The 27,734-nt window shown below is 33.9% G+C and overlaps 1 protein-coding gene and 1 long non-coding RNA gene across 4 annotated transcripts; both read right to left on the bottom strand.

The window, feature by feature from the left end:
* Positions 1–783: 783 nt before the first annotated feature.
* On the bottom strand, positions 784–3,898 carry LOC131701644 (uncharacterized). Its single transcript, XR_009308930.1, has 2 exons — positions 3,584–3,898; positions 784–1,975 (listed from the first exon to the last, which is right to left on the bottom strand). It is a non-coding gene; the product is annotated as an uncharacterized LOC131701644 (long non-coding RNA).
* A 1,829-nt stretch (positions 3,899–5,727) lies between these two features.
* Positions 5,728–20,407, bottom strand: LOC117409613 (pituitary homeobox 2). 3 transcript variants are annotated; one of them, XM_034015901.3, is made up of 5 exons: positions 20,167–20,407; positions 17,428–17,489; positions 17,057–17,188; positions 8,496–8,698; positions 5,728–6,988 (listed from the first exon to the last, which is right to left on the bottom strand). In XM_034015901.3, the coding sequence occupies exons 2-5, from the start codon at positions 17,471–17,473 to the stop codon at positions 6,428–6,430; spliced, it is 942 nt and encodes a 313-aa protein (XP_033871792.1). In that variant the 5' UTR covers positions 17,474–17,489; positions 20,167–20,407; the 3' UTR covers positions 5,728–6,427. The 3 variants fall into 3 exon arrangements, with proteins under 3 accessions (XP_033871792.1, XP_058856684.1, XP_058856688.1); XM_059000701.1 differs by lacking the exon at positions 20,167–20,407 and adding an exon at positions 19,755–19,958; XM_059000705.1 differs by lacking the exons at positions 17,057–17,188; positions 17,428–17,489; positions 20,167–20,407 and adding an exon at positions 9,441–10,018.
* Positions 20,408–27,734: the final 7,327 nt, after the last annotated feature.

Here is a 27,734-nt window from a genome sequence, read left to right as displayed (position 1 = left end):
TTGCTTAACTTCGATTCATCTGCTCAGACATCGAGGGGGAAAAGGTAGTTTATGTGCTGTCTAAGTTTTGTAAATAATTATTAACAGTTATGTGTCACTGTAAGAGACGCCAAACCTGCGAACCACAAATATCATGTAATGCTACTTTGCCCCACAGACAAATCTGGATGCTTTACACATTCTCAAACGTCTACTTCATGTTTTAGTCTAGGATGTCCAGAAAAACAAAACAAACAAAAAAAAAACCTCTTTATATATCAGTACGTATTCATATTATTTGAAAAGTATACCGATAGTATTTTTCTCGTTTTAACATTGAGATTTAAATGGAAATCTTACCCATCTGTCTCAAAGAGTACAATTACTGAATATATATATATATATATATATATATATATATATATATATATATATATATATATATATATATATATATATATATATATATATATATTAGACACTGATCATGCTATTGGGTGTTTAGCCTTAGTGTTGGTTAATTTAATCCACACTGGTCATTTCAGCGCAATCCCATACTCCCAAATAACCACTTAGAAAAACAATGTAGTAACCTGCTATAATGTATCTGGGCGTCTACCGAAACTAAACATTTAACTCTTAAGACTGCAAAAATTACAGTAAATAACAAAACAATGTGTTATAAAAGCAGAGTTCTGTCAGCTTCATTTTGTTAGCGACAAACAATTTAATTCAAGGTGTATGCCATCACATATATTTTTGGTGCCCACTTTTATTCATGTTTATGTATATATTCTTGTTTCGTTATTTTTTTTTTGTTTTTTTTTTGTTTTTTTTAACTGCATTAGTAGGAGACAGAGTTTTAAGTTCCATACCTTAATACAAAGCTGATAGTTTGAAATACATTTGCTCATGTTTATTTGTTCTGCTAACTTTGGTTTATGCCCATAAAGATGTTGTTTTCTTCAACGGTAATTGTTTTTCGGTTTGAACATTTATTTTGTGCTCAATTCAATTTAAAACAGTAGTGTATGCCGAGATGTTTCGAAAAAATACACATGCGTTTTAATGTCAACCTACACATAAAAATAACTGTATCTTTTTTATACATTTTGAAATACAAAAAAATCTAAATCGTTTTTGCTGGAATTTAAAAAATAATGCATTCACATTGACAATCGCAAGTACAGTCGCGCCATTACACTGAAAACAATTGTACAAAAAACACCCCAAATAAAATAGATTCGTTTAACAGGACATGCTGTATAAAACACACATATTAATTTAGTATATTAATCTGTACATCAATGTATTTACTATAATTTCAGTAAGACTTCTTCAGATCATTACTTAGCTTATGTGGAGTAAAGGAAGCTCCAGTGTTTTCTCTACACGCCGGTTATATTGCCTACGTAACATTTATGAATGCATAATGTAAAGCGAACTAGGTTTTCTAAACAGTTCTAAGGAGGTCTGCAGCTTTTCTAAATGCATTCTATAAATATGCCCGACTTGCAATTACGCCACCATTTTTAATTCTGTTGGTTTAACAGAAAGGTTTTAAGCTATGTTCTATTCCGTATCTGGCGCCAGTCTAGGGAATTATTTCAAAAGGCATTAGCTGAGTGGGACAATATGAATAGAATGCGTACAGGTAGGGCCCAGAGGCTGCACAAAACATTCTGTATTATTCATTGCATTTAAAGCATTTTCTGAAAAGAACGCAAACATTGTGACCTTCACAATTATTCCTTCGAGTGATGGTAAACCACACACTGCACAAATACTACATTTATCAAATAAACTTTAGTTCACCTTGTACAACCAGTGATACAGATTATTATGTTTGTCAGGTTATGAGCCACTAAATAACCAGCCAGGTGGTGTATATTTTTCTTGTATTGTCCAATGCCCGTCTTTGCCTATAAGAGGTGGAATAAAGCGCCCCCCCCCAGATCCCTGTATGTGGTTGACTTGGTGGATGACACTTGTGACCCTGCAACAGAAACAACGGGGCTTCGTTAATACCTTTGACAAGACATTGTACAGAAATTCATCCAAACCCTTGGCATTGTCCATTTGCTGTTTAAACAAATGCGATTTGTTTAAGTTGATACAATAGCGTTATATTTTGCTACATGCGGCTTACTGTTGCTATATTGTATCTGAGGCTGGAGACTGGGGTTTGCGCAGATCTGGGTCAGCAAAGCTAATGAGCACATCTTCACGGCTTTAACCCGAGGCTTTAATTTATGAAGAAATCAGTCAATACACAAGTGATTTGCCAGTTCACATGACACAGATCCGTCTAAATGTCAAGGCGACTAATACTGCCCTCTCATCTTAAATCAGATTAATACGTTTATACCAGGGCTTCTCAAACTCGGTCCTGGGGACCCCCTGTGTCTGCTGGTTTTCATTCCGACCGAACTCTCAATTACTTAACTAGACCCTTAATTGAACTGATAATGTGCTTAATTAGACCTTTTTACTTGTTTTCAGCTCTTGAACAGTTGCATATTTCAAGTTAGCCGCAACATTTTACAAGTAACTTGAACTGCAACTGCTTAAGAGCTGAAAACAAGTAAAAAGGTCTCATTAAGCAAATTATCAGTTTAATAAAGGATATAGTTAAGTAATTGAGATCTCGGTTGGAATGAAAACCAGCAGACACAGGGGGTCGGTCCCCAGGTTCGAGTTTGAGAAGCCCTGGTTTATACTAATGTATTCTCATGTAGCTTAATGTAAGAAGAAAATATCCCAGCATGGGTCCAAGAAACTTTGTAATTAAACAGTTGAGCATAATTGGTCCATTGTGTAAAAATATTGCATATTTAAAATGAGTATATGTATTGTGTATTTAAATGTTTAGCCAACGGCACACGAGTAATTTTAAATATGGTACCAACTGTTTAACAAACTATATACTTGTTATACTGTACCCACCCTGTTATTACAGGTAAATACTATTTTATTAAAAAAATATCGGAATATTTTTCCATGCACCACAAAGTGTTCAAATTCATTATGCCCGAAAATCCATTGGTGTATACCTTTCAAAATATCTGTATATTTCTCAATTAACTACAAACCGTTCAAATGCATTTTGAAAAAATCAAATCCACTGTTGTGTATAGCGCTATACAACTCGATCCAATGTTACCCTCTTGGGTTCTTTATCTGTTTTAAGGATTGTGTATGATGATAGAGAAACAGCTTTCACCGGTAATACCGCATTTTACCTTATATATAGCCTTACATACAGAAAAGAGGAACATATAGACCTATGTAATTCATTGTATTAAAATTAACAAATCTGTCAAATATTCTACTCGCTACAATTGGTTTATATCTGACTTTTAAAAAACTATTAAATAACACCATCGGTTTATTTGCCCCTTTAATCGCTCTTTTGATGAAGTTATTTTTAGAAATCAACTCTGCAGTTTGTGTTAGACAGTAAATACCACACGTACCTCAATTACAATGAACCGTAATGCACATTTAAAACAAACACATACACAATTACATGCTTTGTATTGAACTAAGCATACATATATAATTTGGCCATTAACAGTCTGCAATCGAAAATCATGTTCCTTACCTTTAGTTTAAATCTGGGAATTAGTGCGCAGTCCAAGCTCCTTTCCTGCCGTTCTCATCAGCGATCAGACTTTTCTTAGAAAAGTCATCGACCTCTGGGCAGCTCAGAGAGATGTGTATTGAGATGTGTATTGGGACCCAGACACCGCTGTTTGTTCACGCTGGGAGAAGTTCCTTTGTCAGCCATTATTATCTCCTCATTTTAACAGACTTCAGCAAGAGCATGCACTTTTCAAATAAGTAATTAAGCCCTCGTCTTTGAGGATGAAGTTTTTTTTTTTTTTAGGAGAACATACCGTTTTTTTTGGGAACATAAATTCTGTCCTCTGCTGGCGCAAAACATTTAAACGTGCAGTCAGATAGTTTATGCTATAGCAAATAAAATAAAAAAAATACGGCATAACAATTTGTTCATTTAAACACCCACCAGCTTTTTGAATATCAACTTTTTTTTGTCTCAGCTCCCCAATGTTTTGTATAAATCAATAATCAAAACGTGCGATATAGGCCTATAAATATATATATACATTTTAGTTTTAATAAAACCTATACCACAACTGTAAAAAAAAAAAAAAAAACTGTAATCGATAGTTTGAGAACGCTTTAGCTGGGCAAAGAAACGAAAGTTGTTTCAGTTACCCCACATTTATAGTTTCTAGTATGCAGCAGTTTATTTCCGAAAAACACGTTTCAAAAACAGCTCGCCATTTTCGTATTGCGAGCCCAATAGCAGAGTTCCCCTCGTGTACAGTTCAACTTTATGCTATCGTAAAAATAATTGTAAAGATTTAAAACTTACCACAGAAATAGAAACACCAATTTGCAGATAACGAGGGGGTTGTAATGCATTTTTATAATGACTAACTAAATACACGGGCTACATTTAGAAAGGCAAAGCCATTGTAATCTTTATGTTGCTTTCCTTAAATTATTAACGCTTCAGATCTATGTTTAATAGTCACTAAAATATAAATGATATCTAATCAGTCGCGATCCTTCCATAAAACGTTCAATATCAGCCATGCTTTACCTACTTTGCAAGTCAATATAGATCAGAGTCCTTAACTTTCATTTCCATCTGGTTACTCAGTCGCTTTGTATGCAACTGCTCCGAGTAGCAAGAGCAGATCAGTGAACCCGCCCCTGCAGCCAGTCCCGATCCCCAAACGCCCAGATGCAGTGGATTGCTCTGTGCAAACGTCTAGCAGATATATATTATTTTGTGTTCATTTTGAGTATCATTCGTTTCAATAATCTTCCCTTGTGTAGGTGCTTAATGACAAACTTCCCGGTTCCACAGATATGTCTACTTGGGCCCAGTGCCAGAAACAAATGAAGCAAACCAAGCGTTCTAAAGCGGATTTGTTTCCCGTCCTAATAATATAAGAATGACAAAAGTTAATCTGAAATCTTTTTTTTTTTTTTTTTTTTTTTTATAAAACTGTAAACTGTATATCTGATTGTTTGTGGTGATATACAGAGGAAGCGTTTACTCCAAAACAAAGATGTACTCTTTTGGGGGAAGAAAAACACCCTTAAGTAAAAGCTGCAGTATTTTAGACAAAATGGCAAGGACTCCATTCTTTGTTTTGTACAGGTTTTTAGTGCTTTATTAGTTCCACATGAATATCTTTAATACAACAGTGCGTTATCCAGCACGTGTTCTAAAGGCTCATAATATTAAAAATGATTGCATCTAATTTATAATATGAATTTGGATATCCAAACCCGCCTGGCATGATCTAGAGTGACCCAGCAATAATACTGGCTCTTAGGACGTAAAAACTTAAATTATTTCATCTACAAACAGCTGTAACAAACTGTAGATCAACATTATTCAAAACTTTACATACTGTGCTTGACCTTGCAGCGATCCACATATTGCTACTCAAGTGCCTGGAAATGTAGCCATAACCTTTACACCCCTCTTTGTGACAAAATTGACAAATGTGTGTTGGAGAGACCGGTGCTTGGTCTGGGGCTAATGGAGTGTGGATTTCTATCAAACTGCTATTGTTAGGCTATATTGCTGTAAATAACATTGTATGTGCTTTTTTTTTTATTACCTGTGGAATTCACTTAAGCTAGTTTTACATATTTGTGTTGATGCAGTGCAAACAGAGAGAAGAAAAACGTACTCAAGAATAGTTTTACAGTATATTTACTCCCATGAAATAAAACACACTATTTTATTTGTTTTTGTTGAAAAAAAAAATGAAACAGAAACCTGTACCAAATATTATGCACAGGGTAAATTTTATATTTCATTTTGCAGAAACATTGTTGCGTCTTACTAGGGGTGCTACTCTAAAATCGATATTCACACAGACATTTAATAATAATAATAATAATAATAATAATAATAATAATAATAATAATAATAATGTTAGAAACATACAACTGGTGCATTACAAGTATATACAATCTCTTGTTTGCAAGCAAAACACATTTCCTTTACGTTTCCACATGCTTTAAAAAAAAAAAAACTAAACCTTGAAAACACTGTTGAGATAGTACTAGCATTTGCTTTTATAAAATTATTTAGACATTCTTATATATACATCCTTTCAGTCATTCAGTGTCCACAATGCTAAACTTCAAAGTAACAAGCCTATCTAGGAATAAAATGGCACATCCAGTTGAATTCTGCACTTGTTCTTTTGAGAAACAAAAACAAACAAACAAAAAAAAATACTTGTAGGAAGGGTGCCTGTATTTAATTAGTTGCTTTTAAGTTAGATTCTCCATCTCAGGTTTTGCTCATATTCAGTGGTTTAGTCTGTAGTGCCCTTTAAGTCAGCTGGAGTCTCTTTTTCTCCTCATTCCGTTTTGGAATTTTCAGTTTTCACACTGGCCTATCCACTGCATACTGGCAAGCACTCAGGTTAGAGGCCGGGTTCTGAACACTGGCATATCCAAAACTGGAGTGCTGCTTGGCTTTCAGTCTCAGGCTGGCCAAACTGGAGTTGCAAGTGTCCCTATATACATAAGGAGGAGTTGGCGGGGCATAAGGACAAGCTGATGTTGCCACGCCAGAATTGAGAGAAGGGTTGAGGTTATTCAAGTTATTGAGGCTGTTGAGACTGGAGCCGGGCACTCCTGTGACTGCAGAGGGTACCATGCTTGAGGACATACTCATGGAAGAGATGGAGTTTGGTGGTGAGAACATTGTCTGCGACGACAGTGGGTTGACATTCATTGAGTTGAAGAAAGGGAAGCTCTTTGTGGAGAGAGAGGCCGACGTCAGACCCTTCGCAGCCCAGTTATTGTAGGTGTAGCTGGGGTACATGTCTTCGTAGGGCTGCATAAGGCCATTGAATTGAGGACCGAAGCCGTTCTTGCATAGTTCTGATTGTTGGTTTCTTTCTCTCTTCCTCCACTTGGCCCGGCGGTTCTTGAACCATACCTAATTAGAGGAGATTACATTAGTTTAAATTAAACATCGGGAATTCATTAAATCTTTCATGCAAAAAGACTAGTCCATTTTAAAATTACTGCAATATCGCATTCATTTGTAATGAATGTGTGTATATATATATAGTTTTATTTTAGAAAACATAAATATTAAATGTGAAATGCACTGTTAATTTAAGACAATATACTAGGCGATATATAATGAATAAGCTACATGCAGTTTAATTCAACTTATAAAACAGCGTGTACTTATCGAGTGTGTTTTCATTTGTTTTACACAACACAAAGTGTAACATTAAAAAAGCAAACACGCATTTAGAAAACGTTACGGTCGCAGTTTATAGGCATAATTTAATTGAGAATTTATAAGTAACGTTGTAGTCATGAACGTTGCCCTATTAAAGTAGGATTACTATAAACAACACCCTGCTTAATACCTGCATTTTCATTATATGTCGGTCAGTAATCATTTACAACTGATTAATACTGTGGTGTTGTATTCTCTGTAGCTTGTTTGTTAGTTTACACGGTGTTAATGAGTTCTAATTGAGCGTTTTATCCCGCCTATGCACGCCGTGTCTGGTTTTAACAGGGATCTCAATACACATCTTTCTGTCTAAATTGCCACTTGGCCGCCTGCCTGCAATTCCCAGATTGTGTATTCAAAGAATGCCCCGAGACAACCTGATAACCTCAATTATATTTTACATAAGAAATGTCCACTACAGCGCGCAATCGGACATCATTGACAACGCGATTAAAATAGCCGCTTGATTGTATATCGCCTAGCTGACTCAATAAATGTACGTTTGAGTAGGCCTATATGGTTATTTTTTGTTTAGAGCAGATATCTGGTAATTGATAGACACTACTTCGATTTGGAAAATGTATGTCTGTGTATTAAAAAATATTAGATATAGGTCTATATAATTAAAAACCCACCCCAGCACATTTCAATACGAGTTGTGCTAAAAAAAAAATGTGCGTGGTTTACCTGAAAATATTTAGGCTAGACATATTCTTTAAATCATAAATATACTTTATTATAAAATGTCATTTAATTGTAACTTTTGAGTCACAACAAAACGGTGCTTACACGGGCTAAATAATAGGCTACACCGTTGTATTAAAATAATAATAATAATAATAATAATAATAATAATAATAATAATAATAATAATAATAATCCAGAGAGCATTTTTTAATAGTCGCTGTAACTACACACAGTTCGGCACATAATATGGTCCATTTTAATCTTAACTGTATACTGTCCGCAACACATTTAAAATGACCAGAACAGGGATCGCAGATTTTTAAATGATTTTACTTCAAAATGTGCTTAGGCCTATAAACCATTGTCATGTTCATTAAACTCATTTACAAAAGCCGTATTACTGTTTGAAGGTTCGTACGCATTAAAATATTCATACAGGCTTGCTAGTAATATATGTATAAAATAGTCATAACTTGTTCGTGTATCACATTCAATTTGTACATACCCGGACTCTAGCTTCAGTTAAATTGGTCCAGACTGCAATTTCTTCTCTGGTTGACATATCGGGATACCGATTCCTCTGAAAAGTGGATTCCAGTTCCTGAAGCTGTTGGCTGGTAAAATGAGTCCTTTGGCGTCGTTGCCTCTTCTTTTTTGAAGGATCGTCTGCAGCAGAGTCATCGTTTTTACTCTGAGTTTTTTCTTTTTCTAAAAAAAAAAGAACGAAACAGATTACTACATATGAAATCTATACAAATGTTGCGCTTGCCAAATCGATCAAATTAGCATTTTCGATTTTATTTGTTATTTTCGGACGCATATAAAAATATACCTATAATCAGAAATAAACCCTGGGTTTGAAGTGCCATTCATATTAATGCGCTTTTATGTGACCTCCTGCCATAAATTCTGGAAACTAAAACTGTGTCAATTGAGACCGTCAAACACAATAAGAATATCGCACAACAAAGATGGACCGAAATCTGCTTCATTTTATTTTTGGAATCACCACATGAATGCAGGACTGCAGATGGGGCACTTTTTCATAGAATTGTCAAATATGTCAAAAGTAGAACACTGTTTTAAACACCAGACAGGGATAATTATTGCAATCATAACAATTTGATGTTATAGTTCAGCAATACGATAACAGTGCTTTCACTGCTGGCAAAAGGAAAGCAACATCATATTTAAATAAATAAGAACACACACTTTCCTCCAGTGAAAGTAACACATTTCTTAAATGTTTTGTTTAGAATTTCACGGTTAATCCATTAGATGCCGTTTTAAGGCATATTCTTGTTACTAGTATGAGTTTTACAATTCCTTACTTTTGTGAGACAGAGGCATGCTATGACAGCGCCCTGCAGTTTTAAATGTTTTTTTTTTTTTTTTTTTTTTTTTTTTTTTTTTTTTTCCCAACTCCTACAAAGCCAAAGCTGAACCTTACCTACAGACTCTGGACTGGAGGTGTCTGAGACTGTGTGCACCTCTAGTCGGTGCTTGGGCTCACTAGATCGCTGCAAAGAAGCCATGGCCAATGTGGTATGGTGAGGAGGTGTGAGTTTATTCCCGGATAGTTGTTCCAAATTCAATGGGTCTTTCGTGGAGTTAATCGATGAACAAACAGAAGACCCGGTGGTACAACCAGATTAACTTCCTTAGTGCCAACACACAGCGTCCAAAGGGAAGACAAATGAGAAAATCTGTGGCATCAAGAGTTTCGCGGTGGAGCTCTTCCAATAGCGTACACAGCTCTGCTTAAATTACTTAAGATGTCTTAATTTAAAGCCCTGCAGGCATTATCGATATCTGAAGAAAATAACGTTTTTTTTTTTTGTTTGTTTTGTTTTTTTAAAGAAGCTGAAGCAAATAAAATAAATATCCTGGCTGACACTGTATTTCTGGCAATACTATAGTGTCAGAGTGACAGGGACAGGTAGATGATATTATATCCACAAGCACTCACTAATGCGCTGTTCAGTTCAGCTGCTCCCTGTTTGCCTTCAGTTTAACAGAGCTACCTTTCTAGAGCCAGACGTCAGGAAGCACCTCCCACTCCTTCACAGACGCGTAAGGAATTCAGAAATGACGTTTTCCCTGACCAACCAGACCTAAGGAGAAAAAACCTGCCAATGGTTTTCACCCTGGGAAGTGCTTATGTTCTGCTTCATATAAATCCATTAGCCGTGCATATGGAACCCATACCGTCCCACAATGCAACAAAAAACATTTTCGGTGCACAAATATGAGATTATTCAATTTTTATTTCATCAACAATTGTCCTCAAAAACCACATATTTTACAAACAAGAAAGGGCTACCACCGTTGGGAATATTTCAACACTTGAAAAATAAATAAATAACTAAAAATAAAAAACATTGCATCTCCAGGCTACTGAAATAACAGAATGGAAACCGATTTTATACAGAATGGGACAAGCGCCATTTTCGTTTTATTTTTCTCTATAAACATACTGTATATGCTAACATGCTGTTACATCAGATCTGCTATTGTATTATGATATTTGCAGTAGACTGCTATTTGCAAAACAGGTCAGTTACATTAATAACTTTTTAAACTACCAGTACATACATACATACATACATACATACATACATACATACATACATACATACATACATACATTATTAGTTCATGGAGATAACTAGAGGTTTTGTGAATGCTCGAGTTTCTACATAAAATTAAATCTGTTCAGAAACTAAACAAATAAATAAGAAACGTAATAAAATACAGGTAAAATACATTGGTGTTTAATTTTCAGACAATTTTCAGAGTTTTTGTAGTAAAACAGTATAACATCTGAAACGTACAGCTGTTAAGAACCGGCTATTCTTGTAAAACAAGCAAAGGGTCATCTTTACATAGGCCCATTTTTGAAAAAGGAGTTATACGGTCTTAACCTTATCTTCCAAGATTAAGACGAAAGCCTCTTATTATTATATTGTAACACTATTGAACATACACCTTAAGCAGTATATTTTAACACATGGCCGTATTTATAAACTGTAATTAAAAATCTCTGAGTGTAAAGTATATTCTCTAACAGTTAAAATAAACGTCACGATATGTTTAATTCCTGTTGTATGTGAGATAAATCTAAAACATTTGGCTTTACAGTTACTCCCTTATAACGTTGAGCTGAAGACACATATGCAGATTGCTAAAATGGAATGTTGGTCTAATAAAAGGAATACACCATTTGTATTTATTTATTTATGTATTTATTGGACCGATGCGGTATTTGTCCTATGCGTCAACAATGGGCATAGGCAGGAGCTTCATAATAAACAATGAAAAGTCATCTTCACAATTCAGTATACTTATTCAGTAAACCTGTTAAAAAAAAAAAGTATGATTTAATTTTAATGCCAATTAGAATACATGGCTTTCTGTTTTAAAAAAAAATATTATCAAGATCATATTGATTAGACATCGGAACTATACGCAATGATCTTCATCTGAATGCAATTTTTAGAACTGAAAGCGACTAAATCACGATTTAAAAAAAAAAAAAAAATCCAATAATAATCTAGACAAAGCCTTCGCTTGGATATATATATATATATATATATATATATATATATATATATATATATATATATATATATATATATATTCCCAATAGGATATTCTATAACAATGCATATGTAAAGGCGTACTCAGATTTTAAATGTAACATTTATATATAAATAGGTATTTGTATATAAAGTAAATTAATCTTTTCTGCTCGCTTATATTTACGCTACCCATAACAACAACAAAAACATCGACAAACTATAGGCTTCACGTATTTAGCGTGTTAGTGGCAAGCGCTTAATTAATTTACATTCTGCTCATTATCTGCTATTTAAATGACGTATTTTATCCCCGAGATTTGGCAGAGTATCTCTCCTTCAGACCCCACAGCGTTTCGATTGAGACAATGCTCTTACATTTGTAGTGGTTTTTAATCTGATAAGACTCTAATTTGCTTAAGTCTTTTAAAGGAGTTTTAGCAGTTTTCTCATTGAATTTTCTGTAATTCCCCCAAGATCATAAAAAATAAACGCAAAGTAAATATTTCCTTCCTAACATTTTAGCAGCTGACCTGCAAGTCAAGTGAATCAAGTGCCTTCTTAAAAAGACACCGCTCCATTCAGTTTTGTAGTTGAGGTCCATTTTTGGCTCTGTATATTTGTTCATTGATTTAGGCAAGTATTTTGCTCAACCAACCCGTTGCCGTACGTTTTCGAACCCACTCTTCACTGGGAATCCTATATTCATATCTGCCTGCAGCTATTCACACCCGAGATAATGAATAAAGACATTCAAAGAAACTCACCAATTCATGTTCATTTAGAAAGAAAAAAAAAAGAAATAGAATGGACGTAGGCCTGCTGTAATTCTTAACGGCATAATACTTACAATAAATTGGCTGGATGCGTTTAGATTGTATTTCTTATTAAACTGACGGTATGCACTTTTAGCTAAAACAATATAGTATGGCAGTGTGGAGTAGTGGTTAGGGCTCTGGACTCTTGACCAGAGGGTTGTAGGTTCAATCCCAGGTGGGGGACACTGCTGCTGTACCCTTGAGCAAGGTACTTTACCTAGATTGCTCCAGTAAAAACCCAACTGTATAAATGGGTAATTGTATGTAACAATAATGTGATATCTTGTAACAATTGTAAGTCGCCCTGGATAAGGGCATCTGCTAAGAAATCTGCCATGAAATAAATGACACTAAACACAGTTGTCATAAACTGATGGGCTACTCTTAAATTTTATGGATTAGCTAAACTATTTCATAAATATATAATACATGTAAATATTTATATCATCATTTTTTGAACATGTAAAATATTAAGAGAACGTTGTACTCGCTCAACGTTCAAATATGTATTTATCTTAAAAATGAATGAGCCAAGTAATTGATTCGGTCATTGTTTACTGAGTGGTCTAAACAGCTGGGGAAATGGAACTATGGGAGGGGGGTCAATTTGGCGAATAGGTTTAATAACCAGTAGAATCTGTAAAATACGTCTACAGCTTTATAATACATACTATTCACCAAAGTAATAATTCGATATTTCACATCTTAAAATTAATATAAACAATTGTTACACGAAAACTTGTTGGCATTGTTATGTTAATTCGAATAGCAACTAGATGTAAAAAAAACTGACCAACGAGATGTTTCTATTCTTTCTATTTATTTTATATTTTTATGAATAAGGGCTGCGAAATGAATGTAACATCTATTAATATTTTATTTCTGCAATAAAAAAAAAAAAATACAAAGCAATGATACAAGTATTTAACAATATGATCTAAATACAAATGTGTTTGTGCGTGGGCTTATATAAAATTATATAGGCCTACTTTAAAAAAACAAATTGATAAATATGCACAAAATACAGGAATACATTAATGTATTTAGTATATAATAACCAGCTGTGTTTCGTTCTTCTTTAACATTTTCAACAGAGGTCTTTAAGGCGAGACTTCACGTCATTAGAATATTATAAACTGCTATATGCCGCTGTCATATGCCTAATATACATGTTCTCATGCATGCTTGATGGATACTAATACTTTATTGACTTATTCCTGTGAAAACCCTTGATATACACCTCACTTACAGGCTTTTCGGACAAAATGAGCTGACTAATATAACCTGGTAATGTCTTGCTCTTAAGTTTAAATGGTAGCTCAGTAATTGTTTTAAAAATAGGATACTTTCCAGTTCTTTTCAGAAATGTTAAAGTTGTGTCTCTAAATCCGAATGTGAACTCAAATGATGTTTGGACTTCAACCATGTATTTTCCTTTTTTAATTTTATATCCAATTCAATTATCCTTCAGAGGGGAAAAAGCCATTTAAGGAAATTATTTATTTGTATTCGATTATCATCGATAATGAATCAAAATATAACAATGTATCCCTATCGATCTATCTATCTATCTATCTATCTATCTATCTATCTATCTATCTATCTATCTATCTATCTAATATTAACGAACTATTAAGGACATTTATTATTATTATTATTATTATTATTATTATTATTATTATTATTATTATTATTTGAACCACATATCTTCACCCCTTTAAAGATATGCCTCTGGGAGGAAAGTTTTTTTTTTTTTTTTTTTAAAGATAGGATTATTGTAACCTGGGTTACATGTCTAGCAGCGCTTTTCATTTGATATCTCGCCCTACAAAACATGAAAACATAGGGGCGCTTGTATTGTATAGATCACTTAGGTATAAGGTAAAGACAGCAGCAACCCATTTAGTTTGATTAAAACTGCCAGTCCTTTCCCAAGCATTGGGGTAGCTAACATACAGCATTAGTTGTCATGGTTACTGTAAATCGCATAAATCCAAAAAATACCCACCTATAATCCGAGATGAAGCTTTTATTTCCCTTGCGAAATAATATTTAAAAGGATGTCAGCTGACAAAACAACCTCATTATTGTACTCTAGGCATGGTATTACCTTCAGTGCTTCTATGAAATATGCGTTAAAAGTATTTTGTGTTTTGTGAAAGAAAGAAAAAAACTGTCTGAGAAAAGTGTAAACTTTGATTCATATCACCAACGAAACGTACGGGATGTGAAGCAGTTTGTTTAATAAGTTACTTAAAATTACCTGCACAATATATAAAAACAAGTTTTTGAAGTATTAGCCCTCCCGAGATCTTTGCATTATCATCTGCGTCATGTTTAAGTATCTATGATATCGTTTATGCTGTGTTGTTCTCGAGGTTTCTAATATGCACCAGAAGGATTGTATAGATTGTGGTTTGGTAGACTCTCCTGTTAGTGCTGTTTTCTTGTAACTATGGCTTGTTGTCTTTCCCTATCTTGGATTACTGGGTATTCTCCGAGATGAAGAGCCATTAATTACCCATTCAGTCAATATTAGGAAGACAACAGAGATTTTTTTTTTTTTTTTTTTTTTTTTTTTACATAGGATTAAGAAGACATCAAATTGTTCCATTAGTATATTCCTCCTCACGAATAAGCTTTCGTTATACATTTAGTTTTCCCTGGAGTCAATCTGAATATATTACACATACGACGTGGAAAACAATAGCTCTAACAGTAAACAACTCTCTAATTTTGGATGTCTATATTTTTGTTTTGTCTTTATTTCACATCACGACGACTTTTTAAATTGAGCTGGCCATTCAATAACTGTATTTGTTTTATGTATGTTTTTCCCCCGGTAAAATAGTGTCTAAAACCTGTTTTTGAATAAAATCAAAAGTTACAACACATTTACTCATATACACGTTAGATAACATAAACAAAACCGTTTTATTTTGTAGGCATATTATTTTATGAATGAGAAATTCATACGATAACATTGTTAAACCTGTCCAGTTCGTCCTACAGTTTGTAGCACGCCATGGCAGATACGAAGTAAATACATTAAATATGCACACTCCCTTATTTACCCAATACCTTTTCTGCTCCGGATTAATTGTAATAATGTCTTAAAGATCTAACGGGTTTTGTCATAAAAACAAACCAGATAAAATTACACCAAACAGCAAGGTTGTAATTTCGGTATTGATTCATTTTACACAATGGTCTTTAAAATGTAAATATGCTATCTGTCTTACAATTGTAGCTAAAGTTAATCATTATACACATACACCCAATACAATGGCTGGCCATGTCTTCAGAGGCTTAAGATCAAAGCAGAAACAATACAGTAGGCCCATTTAGTATTTAAATATACCGATACCTGTTCTGTACCAGAATTGGCAAACACAAGGTTTGTATTTGACAACAAAAATATTAAGCATGTGTGTACAAATTATATGTATAGATAAATACTGCAAATTGATTATTATTATTTTTTATCGCTATATTGGGAAGTTCAGTTAATCTTTCCCATTGACGTATTATTTTTATAATTGTGTGTATCCTCACAATTTCTTCCTTACCAAAAGCACACAGCCCGTAACTAGTTGTCCAGTTTACGCCACACATCGTGCAACTCGCTTGTGCTGGTTACCACACAACGACAATAATAATAATAATAATAATAATAATAATAATAATAATAATAATAATAATAATAATAATAATATAGACAAAGAAGTGGTGTAAAATATTCAAACTATTTTAATTAATCTACAAACCCAGGAGGATTTTAATCTGTTATGGATAATTAGGATCAAATATATGTTCTAGGTTATGGGAAACAATGTATTTTATTTATATGAATGTATGTTATATAATGTATATATTTCTGCATGTAGTATAAACAGTTTGACCATACTCAGTGTGGAGTAGTGGTTAGGGCTCTGGACTCTTGACCTGAGGGTTGTGGGTTCAATCCCCAGTGGGGGACACTGCTGCTGTACCCTTGAGCAAGGTACTTTACCTAGATTGCTCCAGTAAAAACCCAACTGTATAAATGGGTAATTGTATGTGAAATAATGTATAATGTGATATCTTGAAACAATTGTAAGTCGCCCTGGATAAGGGCGTCTGCTAAGAAATAAATAAATAAATAATAATAATAATAATAATAATAATAATAATAATAATAATCAAATTCGTTCGGAAATTATCAGCATCTGGATTAACATTTGGCACCTACAGCAGCTTTCACTGAATGCTCAACTGTAATGATGTACACTGTGCACTAACAAGACCAAAATACAAAAAGAATATATCATGTATCATCCAAACTTGCTTGGCGAAGTGTGTAGACCACAGAAATGAATCCAGAGTACATCTCAAAAACAAATGCACCAGTTAAAATGCAGTCAGAAATACTCCCATTGAGATTTGCAAATATCATGTACCATCCCTTTGCAACCAGTAGAGGTCACTCTAATACAGTTTAAAGTAGCCTGTATTTGGTAATACGAAACGGTCAAATGCAAAGCTTGACATCAGAAGACCATTGTAATACAAGGGTGCGTGTAAAAGAGAGAAATTCAAATGATGTCCAACGAACTGTCTTCGTTATAAAGAAAAGAAAAAGAAATCGAAAAGCAACAAACAGAAGAGTTGGTAGATATCAATATTCCTACCGTTTGCAACTTGGTGCTGTCTTGCACATTTGCTGTCTTTTCTGCCGTTTGATGCTTCACTAGCTGGTAATTCAGATTTCTTTATATCCGAGTCTTTTGGGAACATGCTTTCCACAGTCGAAGATTGTACCCCTGATAAGAGAGGGCAGAGAAATACATATCCGTGATGCAAACTGTATAACCATGCACGTGACAATTCAGCAGATTGTGACACACCACAACCCGATACATTTATTTTGAGAAAATACAAGCAGTTGTTATAAGACAGGCACGTATTCAATTCTGTGTTCTCACAAAAGGAAAACTGATACCCGACCAAATGTGTTTTGTTCACACACATAATACAAACCACTGTATTTTCCTTTACTTACCTAATTGGACACACGTAGGTACCAGCTTGCGGCAATTAGAATTCATTTTCTGTTTCGCTCTTCTACAAAAGAATAAAATAACGTGAGACCCAGATCCAGGTGATGGAGTTGCATGCTGATTAATTGTAGCAAAAAAAAAAAAAAAAAAAAAAAAAACACCTTTACATTCTTCTCACATTGCATCACGGAACATTTACTAGAACTACAATTGTTTTTTTTTTATTATTATTTATATATTTGACAGCAAAAATGCCAAAGAACTAGATGCAAAAATCTGAAATAAATACATAAAAATATATCTGGCCTACTTGACATATTGGAATTAAACTATAAAATATAGTTTTAAATGTGCAGATATTTTGGATTTAGGTTTTTTTTTATTTGTTTTTTTTTAAAGAATACATTATACAGTATAAATTAATTATGTACACCTTTTTGTAAGTTACTGTATTTTACCAAAACCTCTTATCATTTTGAGTCATTCTTCGGTTGTTCACAATAATTTTACGGAAAAAAAAGTCGTTATTGAACTTTTGTATTACCAATTGCTTGTTGGTTAAAATCTGTTTTACTGTTGACAACAGCAGGTTTGATGTGATTAATATGTGTATTATGAAGCTAGGGACTGCACCATGGCTTGGTCCTCTGTTGTGCCAAAGAGCAGCAGTTTGGCTGGTCCAGATTTAGCGATTCTGCAGTAAAATGACAGGATTAGTGTCTGATTGAGATGTCTGTTGATGGGATATTACAAAATTCATTATCACAGCTCTATACTAACTCGATATGAAGTAACACAGATGGGATTTTATATAGTCCAGGCTTCAAATGTTTGCTTATGATAATGTTAGATGGAAATTTGCATGTTATCATGCTGGTAATCGTTTTTTTTTTTTTGTTTTTATGTCGCTGCAGTATGCGCATAATTGCAATGTTGGTTGTTTTAAACAGATCAAGGTCTAAGGGGCGCATACTATTCGAAACTACCCCCCCCCCTCCCCCTTTGTAATATACAATTATGTAATATACAATTAATAACGCCATGTATGATACCCTGTGCTTAATAATAATACCAAAATAATAACAACATGAACGCAATGTTCTTGTGATACTGACACTTTATTACATAACATACCGTCAATATTACCCTCTGAAAGTGACTGAGATGCTAACATTTTAGGTTAGGTTCGTACCATTTAGATGTCATTATTATTATTATTATTATTATTATTATTATTATTATTATTATTATTATTATTATTATTATTATATAAATCGTATCCAACAAACTATTAACCCATTTTGGTATTGATATATTTTACACTGTAATGTTCTAACAATCAAACAATCAAAATACATTCTAAAACGTGTTTATAATCGTTCCATACGATTTATGTTTTTAATTCAATTTGACGTATTTTCTCGTCATAGTGTGTAAGTCTGCACTTGATACAAAAATCCAAAAGATGAAATATATTTATAAACGTATGTCTACTTTTATTCCAGTTGATATTCAGTCATCGAAAATGTATATAAATTGGGTCTGCATAGCGCCGCTCTTAAAACAACTGAACCACAGTTGGGTATCGCCGTTACATTGCAGTTTAGTAGCGGAGAGAATTTGTGGTTTCCTGCAGATAATGCAGTTACACTGTATTGGAATAAAAAAGGACGATTAGAAACTGTAAAAAAAAAAGAAAAAGAAAAAAAGATTTATAGAATCAATTTGCACACTTTGGAAAACGTGTGTTCACCTGAGTGTAATGCAACTGACATTTAAGTGAGCTACTGTCACTGTACACATTATAATGACATTTTATCAAACACACTACAGACACATTTAAAAATCAGCTTGTTTCGTAATATGTAAACATAATACATGTAATAAAACAATGTTTGAATTTAGAAAACAAACAAAGCATTGGTTAATAGGTTTACTGACAATGTACAATATGTGTATTTAGTTGATAAACAAATACATCTCTACATGCATAACCACTGTATTCCATTAAAGTGCCATTACATTTCTGAAATCATTTAAATAAATTGCTATTTTAGCTTCTCCTATTGCTTATACTGTTTTGCATAAATATTGAAAACAATTATAAGTTGGGTTTGTGAAGAACGCCACGACTTTTTTTTTGATGCAGAAAAAAACTTGTGATATAGGCTCTACCAGTTTTTAAAACTGTCACATAATGAAAATACTACAAATAATAACAATAATACATGTTATTGACAGTCCAGTAGTTAAAAATAGTATTGTTTTTACAAAACACATTCTTGAAAATACAAAAATAAAATTAAAATAAATTAAAATAAAGGCCTACCTTGCAAATGCCCAGTCACCTGGTTATATATATCATTTTATTATAATTATTATTTACAGCGCAGTGTTTTTTTGAGAAACGAAGTATTACTTTTTTTGATTACTAAATAACAAACGCAAGAAATTGAAAAGTAAGGAGATTGGGGGATGGTACAAAGAGATCGCATCCTCTTCACGTTACTTCCAATACTGCAACTCTGCTTTACACCCAGCGCCGTGGTCTGCAAATATGAAAGCCCGTCCCCCCGTCCCCCCATAAGAAATCACTTATCTGCTGGTTTTTTTTTGTAAATTTAACAGTGGTGAAATAGGGATCACGGTTGAAAATCATATCCTGTGAAGATTTTTAAGAGTGGAACGAATTCCTTGACTTGCATTATCTCACACGCAGGAAGGATGGCCTCTTCACTTACCAGCTATGGCGCTTATTTTTTGCTTGTCTTATTCCTGCTGAGAATTTTTGGGGAAAACAAATCCAAAACGGTACCAGTATACAGCGTCAGAGATACGATTACATCAAAATGTTCGTTCCGAACATACAAGTAAGCTCGATTCCTAGGTCTTTTGATTCTCCGACGATCTCTCTCGATCTCGGTCTCCACTGAGAAAGACGTGACGTCAAGAGAGATTCCAATACACCTCTCGTTGCAACAGAATTAGAAAGAGACTGAACCTGACATAGCTGGAGTCGCTCCATCAGTCAGACCATTTCCATCCCCTGGACTGGGTCTTTTAACTGTGGCAACTTTAATTTCACACTTTATTTTAGCTTATTATTTGATCAAAACAACAATGCTGTTATGACGGCTATAAATCTTGTTGATTATAGTAAGTCTCTGTTAGTCTTGCGTATTAAAAATAAAATAACTTAGCTAGTACAGTACTATTTCCCTGATGTTGCATGCAGAGCTGGCAAGTTTTGTCTGAAACAAAACTATGTAACAACAACAACAACAACAACAACAATAACAACAACAACGACAACAACAACAATAATAATAACTGGTGTTATTTAGCACATACAATTTTGAAAATATCAGTGAACACACTTTTCATAGCATTAGGCCATTGTTTATTTAAAAACAAAAAACGACAACTAGTCTATAAAATTGGGTATTTAAATTAACACACACACACACACACACACACACACACACACACACACACACACACACACTAATAATAATATTAATTATTATTATAATTCACTTCATTTTTTAACATTGAATGAAACGCAGTAAATATGTTGGGGTTATTGTCACCTGACAGTTTAGTGAGTTGACCTCTTTGTGATGTAAACATAAATGACTGACAGGGAGACAGATGTATATTACCTAAGACTCTTCTTTTGTTCGCACTATTTAAAATATCTCTAACTATTTTTTTGTTTAATAACTCATTTTTATTTGCATGATTGTTATAAAAAAAATGTAAAAGCCCATTTCATAAAATAATTTTCAGCACACTTCGGCCGATATTTATATAAATGCAAGCAACACGTTTTGAATTAAAATATTAGATCGAACTGGCAAACCAACTAAATTGTATTTATTTGTTTATATGTTATTTTTTAAAGTTAGAAATAAGTTTATATTATTATTATTATTATTATTATTATTATTATTATTATTATTATTATTATTATTATTATTATTATTATTATTATTTTGTTTTACATGGACATTTCAACCAAATCAACGAATTAACTTGTTAAATTATTATTATTATTATTATTATTATTATTATTATTATTATTATTAGTATTATTAGTATTATTTTTATTATTATTATTAGTATTATTAATTGGTGGTAAACTTTCAATCAGACTAATCGTGGCTCTATGTATTTTCTGTCTTATGTGTTAAATGGGATAGTTTGTGCAGCTGAAGTGAGCAGCTGGTGGGAAATGCAAATGTACTTTAAAGAAACATAAGATACAGAGTGATTTTCATTTGCATCTCGAGTGAGCCAAATGAGACCGACGTACGTTTCGCGCTCCTAATCCTTATTTTACATTTTCAGTCATACCCCCATTAAATAACTAATTAATGCCCACAATCCCAAGGGAATCCTATCACGGGCCAGTGAGAAATGGGAAATCTGCAATATAGGGTGGAAGCACTCTTTATTCTCTCTTTATTTAGAATATATATATACTTAAATAATGCTCAATTAAGTTTAACATTAAATATAAAAATACATGATTTGTGTTTGTTTGTTTGTTTGTTTGTTTGTTTATATATTCTTTAAATCAAAAGAGTACTTCTATAATACAATGGTACATAGAAGCCCCGGTATTCAGGCCAGCTAACATTTTAAGAAAAGTGCAGTGTTGCGCTACAAGATTAACACTAAATCCATCTACATTTCATGGATTCTGCGGCTCACGTGGGCATCTTAAATTTGGGATACTCATCCAATTCTTAGAAAAAAAAATGACACTAGTTTGCATTTGGAATGATGACTTCTACAGAATAAATTATTGAAATGGATTACAATATGATTGTTCAGTCGTTCCTCGTCCTACTCATTTAAAATATATTTTTGGTGTATTGGTAAAATAAACTACTGATAAGTCCTGATAAAATGAAATTGGAAGCATGTACTATGTTAAGAACAGGTCCCGAACAGCTTAATGCATCCCATAATAAACGTTATTCCAAAGCACCCGAATTATTGCCTTAATCACACTGTCTGCTTAATTAACCTTTGAGCTAAATACAATTGTCTGTAAGTGAATACATCATCAGTATAGTGCTGGAGATTTCTCAGACCTACTTGAAGGCTGTCCCTTATGCACAATCACAACTGGACTAATTAGCAAATCGGAATAAATGGGTGAGCGATCCGCAGGTTAAATTATTGTCCTGCAACGCCCTCCTGTTTACACAGCCGAACAGAAGCCCTATAAACTTTAGCTATTTTTTTTATCTTCGAGGCAGTACAGTTTTATTCTCATTGTTAGCAACAAACCAAAAATTATCTTTGTATACTTAGCTAAAATTAGTAAACCCTATTAAAACAAGCACGGCTTTTGCTATGACAAGGATATGATGATGAAAACACAGCTCTCGACTCTGCCGTATAGATTGCACATCACGTTAAACCTCAGTCTATATTTGATCATATTAAATGAGAGCATCTTGTTATACTAACTGTGCACTTACCTTCATCTGGAGAATAGAATGAAAGGCTTTTTTTCTCACAAAGAAGGTACAAAGGAATGCTAGAAGTTCGGAAAAGACTGGCGAGGTGAAATCTTTAGCCTCGGGGGCTAACCAGCAGCCTCTTTCATTTCAAGCACTTATCGATTTGCTGTTGTCATCTTCGGGGACGCAGAAGGACACTTGAAAGAATTTGTGATGGGGCTCTGATCTGAGAAAGAAGGCGACCTGACCGAGCTTTCACCAAATTCTTAATTACCACATCAACATTACACAAATACCGCTGCTGACAGAAGCGAAGTCTACCTAGGCCTTAACTTTTGTTTCTGTGAAATTCAGAAAAACTTTTACTTTCTTCTTTCGTTGCAGAAGTGATGTGTTATGGTACTGTATCTCACTGGCACATCGCACATCTGTCTCTCACTCTTTTGCATAGTCTATGTATTATTATTATTATTTGTTTATTTTAGCAGGCACCTTTATCCATGTCGACTTCCAGAGACTAGGGTGTGTGACCTATGCATCAGCTGCAGAGTCACTTACAATTACGTCTCACCCGAAAGACGGAGCACAAGGAGCTTAAGTGACTTACTCAGGGTCACACAGAGTCAGTGGCTGAGGTGGGATTTGAACCGGGGACCTCCTGGTTACAAGCCCTTTTCTTTAACCACTGGACCACACAGCCTCCTATGTAAAATCTCGGTGAGAGAAACTCCCTGACAGACTAACCTTAACAAAATAGTCTGCGTCTGAATTCATATAACACAGGTTAATGCTAAATCACAATAACAGTGGTATGATCAAATAAAACACTATGTGCTAACTGTGCTGCAGTGTTTACACCATTTTTTTCTAAATAGAAAAACACTGTTGTTGGACGTGTAAATAAACAGTTCAGTTACTTCAAAGGCCTCTGTGAACACTTTTTTTTTATTTCTAGTCCACTTGTGTGCAAAGTGTGCAAATGCTGTATAATAGTAAATGCTTACTAAATCTAATGTGCTGTCGTGATTTTTTGGGCAACTCAAAATGGCACTGAAATTGCATAATATATTTCCCACAACAATTAATGTGCTCATTTCAACACCTTTTGTTGTATTGCTTTTTATTTTGAGTCGATATATATATATATTTTTTAGCTATAGGCGTACATTGACTTTTTAAAATGATAATTTTAATTATAAATATATAACAAATAATAATAATTGAATGCAGTAGAGGGGAGCATTTCAAATGTTGTAGAAAGTAAAGATTCTTCTAAATACATTGATTTCCTTACCCTTTGTAAAACTACTTAATGATAAATGATTCAACCAGGCTATTTTGATTTTTATTATTAAACCAATGGCAGTCTTATATAGATCTGAGCAACAATAATCCCCCAAATATCGGTGTTTCAGAATTAGAGGCTTCAAGTCAATCCATATACTACCTTATTGTGTATATAAGGTTGATTTGTTTATTTATTTTAATAAACCGCAGGTGTTTCAATTCAGTCATTATGTTCAACAACCTCGTGTTTTGATCATGTTTGAGGATAGGAAATGGCCAGTGCTCTGTATCAGTGATAATGTTCCCGCCTTTTTACCAACTCGACACCACCAGCCCATGACTGGACAGCTTATAAAGGTCTTTGTGCAGCTTTTCCATAAATCTGCATTTCTTGTATTCTTGAACGAACAAAATACACTTAATCTATTCATTAATGCATTTTTTCTTTTTTTTTTATTAATAATTTAGTATGTCCAATTATTATTTTTACTCCCAATGTCCTCCAATTTGAAATGCACCTTACAGCCGCAATTCTCCATTCGAAGCAGAAGACTCCGGGTTTCAGTAGGCGTTGCACGACCAAACCTTTTTCACCCAGGGACTCGAGAACGAAGTCAGCCAGCTACCGACCTCCGGAGGCCAAGGGTTTGAGCTCACTGGTCACTAGGGTTCTCTGTAGCGTGATGAGGAGAAAGTCCCTGCAGGTCTTGACTCCGTAACGGCAGTCCCAGAGCCAATGCGACGCTCCCTTCGGAGTCCCCAGCTAGGACTGGTCTACTTCGCACTCCCAGGAACGCGACCCCTGAGCACCTCGCGGCTGCGCTTCTATCAGGTGAGCCACTCTGGACTCCTCTGATTAATGGATTTTCATACTTTGTTGAACAAAGGAGTGGTATTGCATTTAATCAACTGCTGTCTGAAACCTGCATCTTATTTGACTTCACTTTTTTGAATGTGGAATTGTTCTTGCTTATGTTAGCTACTGAATCTTTTTTTTTTTTCTTAATGCAAACTGCTGTACATGTAAATGCGTCTTTCCTTTTATCTTTGGTGCCTGATACACAGGGTTTACATTTTTATTTAGGTAAAGTGTGTTGTCTACAATGTCCCTCTTGTTGTTGTTGTTTGTTTACCTGTAAAACCTTGCTATACCTTGCTACTATTGTAGCTGCTTTGTTTAACCTCATGAACTACAAAGTTGCCACGGAAATATCTATTTTGCATATACTGCTTATTGCCAACCATTTCCGATCAAATGCATATAGAAAACAAATCAATAAACGTCTGTTTCCAAATTTATATCATCCTGTTGAATATGTTTGTTTCTTTTTTGCCCAACAGCTTTTTACATTATTATTATTATTATTATTATTATTTTAAATACCAACCTGTGCTGCCTTCTAAGAATGCCTAAACCTTGTTAATCTGAGTTGTCCACTCTCACAGGCAAATACAATTTTAGCAATTGAGTGCTAATGCTAGTTCACAAATATATAAGGTAATAGATCTTCCTCCTATTGGTAGTGTTGTTGGTAGTCTTCAGTTTAATGGGAAACACTTGGCAAAACGATATTGCTTCTTAGTAACAGCAACTTTCACCTAAAGTCAATCAAGATAATATATAATATTCAAGTGTATGAAGCAAGAGAGTAAAGTGAGGTCATTAAAAATGAGTTTCTCTTTTCTTGGCTAATGTATATTTTACTTCTATTCCACTGCCTACATTATTAATGTTGTGTCATCATAGAAGGTAGTGTAGGTCTTTTTTAAGGATGGTTTATTTTCACTGACATGTGGGATAAATAGCTTGGCATAACAAATTATTCTTCATGCTCGAGTTTCAAGTGATTAAAGTTGAATCCAACTTTGAGCATAAGGAATCAATTAAACGATAGTTAGATATGACAAAAAAATTAATGGGCCAAAATGCAAACTGTGTAGCATTTTTGTAAGTTCTTATTCTTAGCGTTTCTGTTTTAAATAAAAAGCCTGGATATCTTCCAATGATACATGAAGTTGTAGATTCTTTTATTACTTTAGCAATAACCACACCCAGCAGTAAAAGCTTTTTTTTTTAAAACGATTATTTATCTTGACTGTGCAGTATGCTGCTGGTAGTCTCCCTCCACCACGAAAAGAGAACTTGACATAGCATCACTCCAAGCGAAGGCTGCAACATGCACACTGCTCACAATAGTTTTATTTAGGTAATCTATCATCAATTCGTCATGCAAACTGATTGCAGCAAACAAAACTGTATAGAGTTTTACACCAAACAATCCAGCATTTGATTTCTACTTCATAAACATACAATAAGATGCATGTTAAGTTTATGTTTAAGAAGCCAAACCTGAACACACATATTGTTGATGTGGGTCGACAGCAAGTAATGGTTGAGGGTTTAGTCAAACCAATTGCTTTTCTGTTTTATGCACCCAGCTTAGACAGTACCCACTGTCTATGTAGTGGCTACCTACAGCAGTGATACTGCAATTCCCTTCCCACACTAATTTAGAAAGTTAGTGTAACTATAAATAGTTTAGTAATTAATTGAGTCTTTGATGTACATCTTAAAATTGGTTAGGCTTAAAATTGTATAAAGGATATTGACTGTACTCCAAACCGGACCACCACAACCTTTTAACAAGACCTTCCCAACCAGTTTAGGCAGCTGTCTTAGGGTTATTGCTATCAGTAGCTATTTCTCCCCATGTGAAAATTCTCTCTCTCTCTCTCTCTCTCTCTCTCTCTCTCTCTCTCTCTCTCTCTCTCTCTCTCTCTCTCTCTCTCTCTCTCTCTCTCTCTCTCTCTCTCTCTCTCTCTCTCTCTCTCTCTCTCTCTCTATATATATATATATATATATATATATATATATATAAAGCAATTTACATTAAGCCTGTCGGAAAAAATCAAAATTGTGTGATTTTATTTTTCTTAGGTTTGACACAAGATGTGCAATAAATCTCCTGCACTTTTTATACAGTATTTTATTTTTGTACTTAAGGTCATTCTACAATTTTGTATGTGTAATTAAAAAAAAAAAAAACTTTAAAAACAAACTAAGCTTAATTTTTTTTGACAAGGGAGAATATTTACTGATGACACCACACAGAAAACATATTTACATTTAAGATTACATTTAATTTGCCACTTTCAAATAGAGCAGTGCAACTGCTTACTGTTTCAGTCAAGAAATATTGACTTACAGTGTAAATATAATGAGTGTTTATAAGCTTTTGGCCAGTAATATATCACATTAGGTTATCTCTGCACTATAGCTTTTATTAAACAGTGTATTAGGTTGATTAAATACCTATCTTGAACAATATCATGCCCTGAGTGACAGATGCCTGAATCCTGCCTATAAAATGTATTAACAAGTCTCCATGCACCATCTTGTGTTTAACCTGTTATGCTAAATTAATATACTAATTCACATAAAGTTTTTTTTCTATTTCTATTTCAATTCATAATTTAATTAGAGCTGAAGCATACAGATTGCTATATGTTACAAAGAAGCTAAGATCCCTTTTGTATTGTTTTTT

This window comes from Acipenser ruthenus, chromosome 2 (assembly GCF_902713425.1).
Source record: "Acipenser ruthenus chromosome 2, fAciRut3.2 maternal haplotype, whole genome shotgun sequence".
Classification (NCBI taxonomy): domain Eukaryota; kingdom Metazoa; phylum Chordata; class Actinopteri; order Acipenseriformes; family Acipenseridae; genus Acipenser; species Acipenser ruthenus.
The sequence above is the reverse complement of the archived record's forward strand: the minus strand, read 5'-3'. Positions and strand labels throughout refer to the sequence as shown.

Coding starts and splice junctions, on each gene's coding strand:
- LOC117409613 (XM_034015901.3), bottom strand. CDS start 17,473: ATGAATTCTAATTGCCGCAAGCTGGTACCTACGTGTGTCCAATTAG. Junction 8,699..17,056: donor ACAGCACCAAGTTGCAAACG/GTAGGAATATTG, acceptor TTTTTTTTTTAG/AAAAAGAAAAAACTCAGAGT. Junction 6,989..8,495: donor TAACTGAAGCTAGAGTCCGG/GTATGTACAAAT, acceptor TCCTCTAATTAG/GTATGGTTCAAGAACCGCCG.